Source organism: Strongylocentrotus purpuratus, unplaced genomic scaffold (assembly GCF_000002235.5).
Source record: "Strongylocentrotus purpuratus isolate Spur 01 unplaced genomic scaffold, Spur_5.0 spur5_scaffold_5, whole genome shotgun sequence".
In the NCBI taxonomy this organism is placed as follows: Eukaryota; Metazoa; Echinodermata; class Echinoidea; order Camarodonta; family Strongylocentrotidae; genus Strongylocentrotus; species Strongylocentrotus purpuratus.
The window spans coordinates 5165792-5177717 of NW_022145611.1; the positions used below are offsets into that span (position 1 = coordinate 5165792).

Below are 11926 nucleotides of genomic sequence, written 5' to 3' on the forward strand. Positions count from 1 at the left end.
TCTACACGATGGACATCATGCTTGGATGTCCACCCGGAAGGAAGCTAGTCTTTGATCTCCAGCTCAGCATTGACGTCCTTCAAACGACTTTCTACTATGACTGTCCTATTGTGAAGGAAAACAGACCTTGCCTGCATTATCATGATGGTGAGAAGATTGTATTTTGTAAAACCTATCCTTGTTGCAATGGTGCTACTAGTCAGGACATAAAAATGACCCATCTGGTGTTGCTCCTAAACGTTTATTCTTTTTAATCTTTCTAATTCAGTTTTGGTGTGATTTATCTTGATTGCTACAATAATGAAAATGATTGTCACATTATAATTGTCTTATTTGGTATTAGCTCTTAAACGTTTGTTCTTTTTAATATTTTTAATTCAGTTTTGGTGTGATTTTTCAGTTTTTTGTGTGACTTATCTTGATTGCTATAATAATAGTGAAAATCATTGTCACATTGACAACACCTTTTGTTGTTTTTGATCAGCGTTCCGTCCAATGTTCAAGGTTGTGGATTTCACGACAGGAGAAGCTAGTCTCTTTGAAGGCCTCTACACTCTGACTGTGCTGGGTGGGAGCCATTCAAGTGAAGAGGATATTGTTCTCTTTACACCCGAAGAGCAGCAAAGATATAATAACTTAGATATGTAAGTAAACTAATCCCATCTAGGGGTGTTTCACACAGACTAAGATTGACTTTAAGTTCTTCTATGGCAGACCATTCATGCCACTAGATCTTCTAACCATTCCTATGGTGACAAATCTACAGAATTTACATTTGTTGATAGTTCATTATTTGAGAAAAAAATATTATCTAAAGATCATAATTGAGAGACCAATAGTGAGAGCAACCAGTGGCATGAACAGCCGCCATAGTTAAGTCCAACTTAAAGTCGATCTTAGTGTTTGTGAAACACCTCCCAGATGTATGATAAGCATTATATATATGGACATCTTTCTTCCTGGCTTAATTGCTACCTTACTCATGCATTATTGCTTTTTGCTATTGTACTTCATTTGCTTTTGTCTTTTTATTGCTAATTTGAAACGGAATATTGAATTACTGAAAAACCAAGGGAATTTTACATTCATTCTACAATTCTTGAAATTATTGTTGATTGTATGTGATTGAATGATTATTATTATTAAAATAAGAAAGTGATATGGGTAAATGAGCTTGAGAATTTTTATCATACATGTATGCCTCGATCTCCTTTGTAATACTAAATTCATTTCAAACTGCCTGCCTGAATGTAAGAAACTTATATAAGTCTAATACATTTGTGGCAAGTATAGGTATCAATATGATCATCGTTCATGCTTCAGCTAGTGCCGGCAAGTCTGGTCAGGTTAATACAAGTATAAATTTTTGTGATTTGATCAGAAAACTGAATTGTTGACATGATAATCATATCCTGCTCTTTTTAGGTTGCATTGGCTGAATTTTGGAATAAACTACTGGGAAATCTAACAAATTATGGTACTGTTGACAACTTTAAGACTTTTCTTAAAACATTACTTTTCAAAAATACTTTCCAATGATAACGAGAGGAAGTATGTTGAGCATATCTCACTCTTCTGTTACTCTATCCATCTTTCCTTCGTACTCTTTCTTAAAGCGCATAGAGAAATATTGTGATATGCGCTATATAAGTATGGTATATTATTATTATTATTTAAATTGTTTTTCATTGGATTCCGCGTAGATCTGGATCACGTATATTGCAGCCTGTCAAGGTAGAGAGCATAATAAACGACTCCATCCCTGTATACTCTCTCCACAACAACACCATCAAGTGGGTCTGCAAAGGGGGATCCCCCTGCTCTGACGTCCCACCGAGCAAACTTCTACGCAGTCCCGAGTACTATTTCCTCATTGAGATGTCAAACCATGGGGTTGATACAGACTCAACCTACTGCCAATACGATCTGCAGTTTGTTGTGCATGTGCATGGCATGGATATTGGGAGCAAGAGCGCAGTGTTAATTGTTGTGGTAAGTGATTATTGTTGTGGTAAATGATTATTGTTGTGGTAAGTGATTATTGTTGTGGTAAGTGATTATTGTTGTGGTAAGTGATTATTGTTGTGGTAAGTGATTATTGTTGTGGTAAATGATTATTGTTGTGGTAAGTGATTATTGTTGTGGTAAGTGATTATTGCTGTGGTAAGTGATTATATTGTTGTGGTAAGTGATTATTGTGGGGGTAAGTGATTATTGTTGAGGTAAGTGCTGGATGTCATTATAGAATACTTTATTGGAGTACCGTATTTTGATATCCTACAGTATGTAACTAGCAATTTCATGATTTCTTTGTCCTAAAAATGGAATGAAAACCAATTACAAAAGAAGGAATATATTGTACCTTCTAATTAGTCAGACATGTTAAAGAACTAAATCACAAATGAAAAGTAAACCCATGAATACGTACGATGAGAATCCAAGCTGTGTCATTGTAGGAGCCAGAAGGTACCTTTCTCTCATTTTATCATTACTTTACGTTCTCTCATTGGATATTTCACAAATGCTATAATGCATATTGTACACCTCTTCTCATTTCTCAACTGTATTTCTTTCAATCTCTAATTTTCACGAATTGTAACCACATTTATACCATCAGTCCAATTTACGGTTTAGACAATTGTTTAGGTAACTTACTTTTCATTTGACACAAATTATTTTAAGGATTTGAACACTTTATTCTGTATACAGCTTTCATATCTCAATGCTTAAATAAGCAATCCCGTTTAATTATCGGAATAAAATAGATAAAAAGAATATATACTCTCTCATCTAACTTCTTGTGTCATTCACAATCTTTTACCTCTCCCTCTCCCTCTCACTCTCACTCTCCTCCTTTTCCCTCTTCCTCTCCTTTTCCCTCTCCCTCTCCTTTCCCTCCTCCTCTCTGCCTTTTCCTTTTCCATCTCCTTGCAGTGGTCTTTTGTGGTCACCATACTGGTTGTCTGCCTCTTCATTGTATGCAACTACAAGGAAAGGCGCTTGTGGAATCGCTTGAAGGCCTCCTGCACTAGACGTGACCGTACTCGGAGGGTTGTACCGGTCAGCAGCGATTCATCGGAGGAGATAGAGCTGGAAGTACACTACAGGGAAGGTATAGCTCATAGGCCAATCGGTAAGTCAAACGTTCTGTGCGGAACATAATTAGCCAAAGGGTAAATTACCATTAGTAATAATTTGAACCCATGTTGGAGAAAAAACACATATCTTGCGCCCACCCTAAAAAAAAAAGAAGCAACTATGGAGATCAATACAGATCAGGGTCACATCATGGGCAGCTTAATATCAAAGTCAAACATTTAAAAGCTAGGGTAAATCAGTAAAATTGAAGAGGAAAACAGCTGTAGAACAATATTTCTAGTAATTTCAGGGAACTTTTTTTACAATCGGTCTCGTCTTATTTTGTCGTCTTATAAAGTGCTATGTAACGTTGAATTGCTTTGCCGAGAAATTTCACAATAAATATCTTTATTTATATTTTATCTTTATCTAGCCTTTTTTTTCCTTCTTTTTCCATTTATGATAATTCAGGATTATCCACAACAAGCACTGTCATTGAGAGATTAGTAAAAAATGATGAAGATTATTATGGCTTCCCTCTAGATGGTAAGTTACATCATGTTATAGTTCAAAAGAATAACTATAATCATACAAAAGTCTGACTTGTACAAATAAACTTAATATTGGGAAATTATATACATTTTTTAAACACGTCTCTTATACATGCATCTGTCTTCTGTCCTCTTCCAATTCGTCTTCTCCTTTTGTTTATGGTGCAATAAACCTGTAATCTGTAATAAATGGCTTGGAATAAAAGTGTTGTTTTTTTCATCTGAATAAATTCAAATTTTTCAGAGGGCAAGAAAAATAATAATGATAATAAATAAACAAAGTTTCATATAGTGCATAATACTTCCAAGGTTCTTTATGTTCATAGTAATGTAGTTTGTTGATAATTTCATTTTTATAGATAATTATGTTTGTAAATATGTACTTTTTTATTGAAATATTTCATAGCAAAACAACTTACATACCGATACCAGGAACAAGATGTACAGCTTGACAAAATGATATTTTAGATACATGTTATCATTGATGTTTGAACCATGATTTTTGTTTCAAGCGACTTTGTAACGGTTCATTTCTGGCTAATTTCATGATTTAAGAACTCAACAATCCTTCATATTCATCATTGCTCATTTCAGAATATGATGAATTAGAATACACAGGAAACATGGACTCGTCAAGGCATAGAACAAACAGCCTCCACCATCGCTCCGTGTCATCAAACATTCTAGATCGATCAAAAACGTGATGTCTTGTTTTGTAAATAGTTTCATGCAACTTTTTATATTACTGATGTCGAGAGATAAAACTGATGGTTTTGAAGCAGTACTCTCAAATCTGCTATCTCTTTGATAGACCCAATAGATAATCAATATCTTCCTGTTAGGTATCGAGAGCAACAAACATTGCCTTGCCAATATCAAGATATTAATTCCTTTTGTGCGAGGTGGAAAAATTGTCAGTAGAATTGAAATTTACTTTCTACCTCAAAAATGAATTACCCTAGTGTAAAAGTAAAAAAAAGAAGCACTGATCGGAACCTCGACCACGTTGATGAGAGGATTCAAGCTATCCTAAATGAATGGACATGTTGAAAGGTTAACATTTTCACCAATCTGTAATCTTTAACCACAGATTAAGATCAGATGTGAAACTGTCACCTTTTAAAGCCCCACTGCACTACTTATAGCCACTTGCGCCCTCTATATAGCAAACAATGACTAATCGGTGACCATTGGTCTCCCATGGTCCCCTTTTTCTTTTATTAATTGCAGCTGATTTGATGAGATAACCACCTGTCAGTGACCATACAGGGAGGTCTAAACCCTCCTGGCCAAACTAGTGCAGAAGGGCTTTAACCACAGATTAAGATGTGAAACTGTCACCTTTTAACTATTGAACTAACTACATGTAGTATGCCTTGTAAGCAAGGCAGAGAACAGAGTTTTCCACAGAACAATCATGTTTTGGGCTGCTAAGAACAGGCAACTTTACTTTTCTACTATATTGTGCTTATAGATATGGACTGCAATCTGAGAATTTGACCTGATTCTGAGGACGAGTAAATTCATTTATATAGGGATTGTAAATCCCAGAGATCCTGATTAAATTCGTTTTGATAGCCTTTGTCTTTTACTACTCTAAAAGCTACGGGAAATTTCTGAACGTTTGTACAATCTTATCCACTGATAAGTTTACATAAGAGGAAAAGATTTTAGCTACACCTCATGATGAACTTACATAGAACTACATCTATAAAGGGTTAACTAGTGAATTGAAGACAAAATGATACTAACTGGGTTTATGCATACACGTTTGTTTGTGGTCTATATTGATTTATGTGTAACAGTAATGAAGGAGGATGCACGTTTTAGCATAACTAGCTGATGTCATGTGCATTTCATGAAGCTAGGAATGAAAGCTTGAAGAATTGGAAGTCGAAACCCTTTAAATTTTGTTGTTAAACTGTATGTAATTCAGTCATAATGCAATCACTTGAATTAAATTCCTTTTTTATTATTACCATTTTAGTGCTCCATTTTGAAGAAATGTTTCAATGTAATGTGATGAATTTTATCATTTGGACTTGTACATTACAGGTATCTGCATGGTCATGGTGTAAATATGTAAATATATGCACAGATTTGTACAAAAAATAAAGTTATCCATCAAATGGAAGAAAACAGAAATTGTCATTTTATCTTCTTCTTCATATTACAATGCTATAATTTATAAATCATTCAGAGATCTGTGCTATTCAAAGGCTGTCCCTATTTCTATGTTTAAAAAAAAAAAAAAGAAGAGGGTTCAGTGACACAAAGACGTAACTCCATATTTTGCCAAAATGAGTATTTGATATCAAAATGTTCAGAAAAATGTGGGCTTTCCAGGAAACAAAAAGGCTCAACTCGGCCAACACCCCATTGAGGTCAATAGCTAGTGAAACATAGACTTTAAGGCCCAAGTGCTCAGCGACACATAAACCACTTTTTCTCAAAATGGAGTTACGTCTTTGTGTCACTGACCCCTCGATATCTCCTGTTTCATAGAATGGCTGAGCTGTGAGTACACATTAAACAGGAGCTCAACATTCCCAAGTTTGTGCACTTATCATTTCCAAATGTGTAGCTAATTCAGCGTAGTAAGAAACAAGAACATAATTCCCATATCAATACTTTCCACATGCTGATTTGAGTTGTCGGATACAAATTGGAACTGTGAAGTGTGTTTAGAGTAACCTCTATCTCTTGGACAAATTAACTTACAAATGGATTTATAAACACGATATTCACACACAAAATGAACCGCTTCACTCTCTTAAAATTGTTTTTTCATTGTTGCAATAAAGCGAGTTTATTCAATAGACACATTTCATTTTAAAACATTTTCGAGAGAGCCACAAGTTTTAAGTGCAGTGCATACGAACCATAACTCTCGCATCTTTCACCATCTATATTCATATCACTTAAATACGCAGGCAATAACTGTACAAGAATTCGCAGATCGCAGTGTTGTATATTTTGCAATGTATGGAGGAAAAAAAATACAAACTTCACCACGACATTGCAATGAACAAGACCTTTCCATTTTCTTTCTTAATAACTCCTCTCTTTCGTCAAAAGAATCCAAATGAAAGAACACTTAAAAGCATGGTATCAAATTGTGATCCATGTTCATCAAAATAAATGTATTCTACAGTACTACTAACTTTTCGTTTGCAAAAAACTTTTGTGAATCTCATACACAATCCAGATTCACAAAAACTTATGATGTTAACCCTTCAAGACGTTTTGGTCTAGCACCATGCATTTGTTTGTAAGAAAATGTAACTAGTTTTTATCTATCCTTCACTTCATAATTCTATTTTCTTTTGTGCAATATTGAAAGTACTTACTGGTCCTTTGTTCTGTAAAAATGGATTTTAAAGAAACAGCTGGATTATAGAGGATTAATCACTTGAAAAACTTATTTGTATATTGTTAAAAAACATAAAATCAGCACCACCCCTACCCCCAATAAAAAGACACACACTTTCAAATCATTAAAGATTACAGAGCAAAAGGGAAAGAATGATTTCATTTCCATGTCTGCACAAAAGTTAACTTCTGTGCCAGTGCACGTGGGAGCATCAACTACACATGTAATGCACTCGCATAATTGCTTTTCCTTTCATCTACAATAGTATCTAACCTTGAATTTCTCTTTACTGATGTAATATTGAAGCTGACATCTCAAATACAGTCACTGGTATTTAACCCAAAACATTCAGAGCAAATACTTTTAGTCATTGATTCCCTTTGATGCCAGTAATGAAATGAAAGTATCACGTTTTACTTGCTTAAACTTCTTCTTCAGTTACGAACAACACCATATTAATTTGATTAGTTTCATAAACGGCAATATAATTCGTTTCATTTGCATTTATCCTCAAGATAGTCACTGCTGTTAAACATGTATATAATAAGGACATTTTTTCAGGCAGCCAAAGTTGTGTGCTGTCCATACAGGTGGCATACAAAATTATATCACTTGAGTTGGCAGAGGGCTTTAACAAATATCTATCTCCATGTTCTATCTTAACTGTTTTTAAATGGTACAATATCAGTCATACTGATGATTAGACATTATGGGATGGCTATGAATATGAAATGTTTATGAAAACTGTTCAGCCCAAAAAAGTTATTGCATGTAACTAATTTCTATAACTAGGTTTTTGCTTTAAACTACTAGTCCTTTAGCGTAGATGGTATGACATTTTGTGGAGGATGAGACACGTTCTAAAGAACCTTGAGCCTACCATTACATCTTTAATCTCTTGATAAATAAGTTAAAGATTTTTTTCAATTATTTACTATTCTTGTAGAGAGAGATAGAAAATGAGTAAATACATCAAGATAACAGACTTAGAGTGATTTCATAGTTGGAATGTTCTAGAAAAAAAAAAAATATTGTGCGACAAACACTTCCATGTTCTTTTGATAGGATATAGGCTTTCTGTAAAAAAAGAATCAGGGAAAACTTAATCTCACTTTTATGACAGATTATATCCATATTCATCTTGGTGAAATAGAAGAATCAGGATGAGCACAATCAGTTAAAAGAATATGGTATGTTTTTACATGGTAAGATCTATACAGCTTAGAAGATACAGTGATACAAGCACATCCGCAAACTCTAAAACCGTTGAATAGCACATTCTATCCCCCCCCCCCCCCTAGCTTCATACAAGAACCATCTCATTCATGTTGGTAATGGGTTCAAACCTAATTGAGAATAAGTTGTACTTTTTTAAACACCCATCTCTCATATTGTTAAATTGGATAATTCACTTTCAACACCCCAAACCAGTTGCAAAACAATATCCATATCAGACCCATATAAAATCAAAAGCCAGAGGCCTGCATTCAATCAAATCAAAACACTTGAGGTCCGAGACTATTTAAAGTCATGTGACCAAAAGGAGAACTAAAACCTTGATCTACCTACTTTTTGTTAAATTTGACTTCAGAATGAGCTTAAACCCAGCAGCGAGTTGAGATTTGAGTAAAATACAGGCCATTAACTTTAAAAATGTGATTTTTAATCAACCCATGCGATAGGCAACCCCACTGGAAGCACTATAAGCTAAAGAATCTAAGTCAGTCGCAGAGCAAGGAATTAATTACGTTGTAGTCACTTTCCATCCACTTGACAGTCTCTCTTTAACTCCTCTCTTAAAAACAAAGAAAAATTAATCATTGATATAATCAATATGTATGGTTAAAACAATGCATAGACATTAGACTGGATGCAAACAGAAAGAGTGCACATCACTTATATCCCATATAGACATAATAACATCAGACTTTACATTGACTTCATTATTTTCTTTCAAACCATTTTAAGGCACATAAACTTACAGATGCCAACTTACTAATAACTACATCCACATAATAAAAAAATTCAAATAATCTTAGTCTTTGCAGTAAATACTTAATATCTTGAGACCCAGTACTACAACAAGTTTTGTTAATTGATGACATGGTATGTAATAAAACCCTCATCAAATTTTACAAAGTGGAGAATTTTCTGTAGAGAGATATTTTTTTCATTTGAACAAGCAGACGAACAGACTTCTCCTTTGCAATTTGTTTGTGGCCTTTTCATTACGAGCTGGACGGACGGAAAGAAAAAAAATGTACTTTTGGGAATCTCGGTAACTTCTCTTAATCAAAATGAAAACTTTTACTACATTACATGTGCAGACACAGTCGCTACATTTCGCAAAACATTAAAGAAATTCAAATGAACCATTGAAAAGAATGGGGAGAAGAAAGTAGCACCAGAATTTTATCTTTCATGGCATTTAAAGATATTGTAACATCTAGATATGCATTACATGCTCACATCACCAGCATTTCTTGGCACACGGCACAAACTAAGCACATATTCTTATAAAGACATGGCAAATTCAAGGTATATTATAAGTATAACATTACTACAGTAACATCAACAAAGAGATTTTCCTGCATTCTATTAAAGAACTTCAGGGGTGTTAAATCAACATATTATTAGTACAGTTCTGGTTCCTATAATACTACATCTTAATACTACTATTTTACTAATAACACCCAAATATTTGTCATATTCAGCTGAGAAAATATATGTGATAACATCAATAATGATCATATTTATTTAGGTTTTAAAAAAAAGCACAATAGGGGACAGAACTTTAGGAAATCAATACCTTATAAATAAGAAAAATGCAAGTGTTACCAAATCATAGTCTAAATAATATATCAAAAGTTGCAATTATTACCAGCATCTCTTTACATGTTATATTTAGAAAGCACATACAAATTCATATCATGTTCCAAAAAGATAAGGTTTGACACAAGCTTTTTCCTTTTCCAAATTTATATTTTCAGACAGGGCAGAGAAATCTATCTACATCTGAAGACTGGATGGAGTGAAAGCGGCAGAAGATGAATAAAGATATTGCAACATACAACTTTTGCTTAGACAAAGTGCAAGCCCCAACCAAACACTGCAGGTCTACCTGACATATCATACATGCATTTCAAAGATGTAGCTGCCACATCATGTACAGGGATTAATTGTTGGGACACGGAAGAGAAGATCAGCAATCAATATCCTGCCAAATGCTGTTTTGTCTAAACTCACTTAGTTTTTTCTGATGCAATTTGATGCAATTTGATAAAAACAGAACTATGTGGATGTTGTATGCATAAGTATTCAAATTATTTTGAAACAAATATTTCATCAATCAATAAATAAATGATCTATTTCACACATGGACATACTCAGAATCATTTGCATCTGAGCCGAGCACAGTTTAGACTCTATTTCTTAATCATCTCCCGGGCAGATGAAGTAAAAAATTATTACAATGCAGCAAAATTGTGCTTTCTTCGTTTGCCAATTTTTTTCTCTGAAAAAAAGAGAAAAACTATGTGATATAAAAAAACAAAATTCATAAATCATGAAGACCTCCACAATTTGTGATGAATATTTGTGAAACTTCTTTTCCAATCTTCTCAACATTAACAGCCATTGGTACATGTTTTGACTCGTGTGCAATCTTGACATAGGATCTTTAAAGTCCGTCACTCTTTCTTTTGATACTTGTTGCCAATTTGGCAAGCTCTGCATGGGGGCTCTCCGATACCGATCTCTCAAGAAAATAAAAATTCTCACGAAACAAAATGTAAGTAAAAAATAAATGATCCTCACGACGCTTCAATGATCCGTGTGCACCTCTTTATAATTACTGATTAAAAAGCAACCAGTCTTTCCTTTTCTCTCACCCACTGAACTGTCATAATGAGTGACTTCATATCTTGTGGGCAGTGAGTGAGGGGTCACCAGTCTCCAGGATGACCATAACACATGGAATCCTAATAGTGACAAAGATATTGATCTTCCAACAGAAAGAGGACAAATCCATTATAAGTAGGCCATTTGGGATGGCATACACCGATTTTTGTTATAGGATACATCACATGACTGTCCGTCCTAACAGCAGACCAAGGCAGGATTGTCCAAAATGATCCTCAAACGTCTCCAACAAATGCATCTCCGTCTAACAAACCTCAAGTCGGTGAACTGTCACTACGGTCTTTGAGAAAGCTAATGAGGAGTTCCAGACTCTTGATGAAAGCACCAATCGGATCTTGTTTGCGTGGCTTGGGTCCTACTAATCTTGATTCCTGCCCCCTTGCAGGCGTTGATGGGCCAGCAGCACTCTGGCCTGTGGGCGAGGCAGCAGACGGTCCTGGAGCCTCCGTGGGTGACCGAGGTGACAGCAATGGAGGTTGTGGGCTTCCCGACGGCACATCAGGCGATTGCGGCACTTTAGCATCATCCTCTCCATCTTCAACTCTCCCGTCAAGCGATTCACTCGCAGTTCTCTTTTTGCTGCTTTTAACCTCCTTGACTATCGGTGCTTTTCTACTCTCGGTATTGTCAGAGTCTTGGATGTCGCTTTCTTTCTTTGGAACTTTCACAGCTCCCGCTTTCAAGGTTTGTGAGTCTCCTTTTTGGTCCTTTTGTGGATGCTTCATGTCTTGGCTGAGACGCCGCCTCTTGCTTGGTATACTGTCATCTAGAAAACAGAAAAGAGAAGGTCAGTTAACTTTTCAGAAGAACAAAGATAAACAGGAAAACAAGGATTGATTTGAAGGATTCCTTGAACACATGTCAATATCTGCCCTCGAGATCTTAACATGTAAGAAATATGTAAAATTAAGATTAAACATGTAGTTAAGACCAAAGTACATTCATATAATATTGAATGGCCTTGAGTGGGAAACAAGGGTATATCTCAAGCATATTCCAGTAG

At 35.0% G+C, this 11926-nt stretch overlaps 2 protein-coding genes across 2 annotated transcripts in view; one reads left to right on the top strand and one right to left on the bottom strand.

Moving 5' to 3' along the window:
- LOC583623 (cation channel sperm-associated protein subunit gamma 1-like) lies at window positions 1–4753 on the top strand. The gene is made up of 6 exons (XM_030999322.1): window positions 1–147; window positions 485–644; window positions 1704–1992; window positions 2935–3133; window positions 3550–3624; window positions 4224–4753. The coding sequence occupies exons 1-6, from the start codon at window positions 9–11 to the stop codon at window positions 4331–4333; spliced, it is 972 nt and encodes a 323-aa protein (XP_030855182.1). The 5' UTR covers window positions 1–8; the 3' UTR covers window positions 4334–4753.
- Window positions 4754–6408: 1655 nt separating this feature from the next.
- LOC585618 (ubiquitin carboxyl-terminal hydrolase 34) overlaps window positions 6409–11926 on the bottom strand; it is an 85986-nt gene continuing 80468 nt past the window's right edge. Inside the window, exon 78 of the mRNA XM_030998700.1 lies at window positions 6409–11689. Coding sequence (XP_030854560.1) covers window positions 11178–11689 — 512 coding nt within the window. The 3' untranslated portion in view covers window positions 6409–11177. The remainder of the gene's footprint in view (window positions 11690–11926) is intronic.

Coding starts and splice junctions, on each gene's coding strand:
- LOC583623 (XM_030999322.1), top strand. CDS start 9: ATGGACATCATGCTTGGATGTCCACCCGGAAGGAAGCTAGTCTTTGAT. Junction 645..1,703: donor AGATATAATAACTTAGATAT/GTAAGTAAACTA, acceptor GATTCCGCGTAG/ATCTGGATCACGTATATTGC. Junction 3,625..4,223: donor TTATGGCTTCCCTCTAGATG/GTAAGTTACATC, acceptor TGCTCATTTCAG/AATATGATGAATTAGAATAC.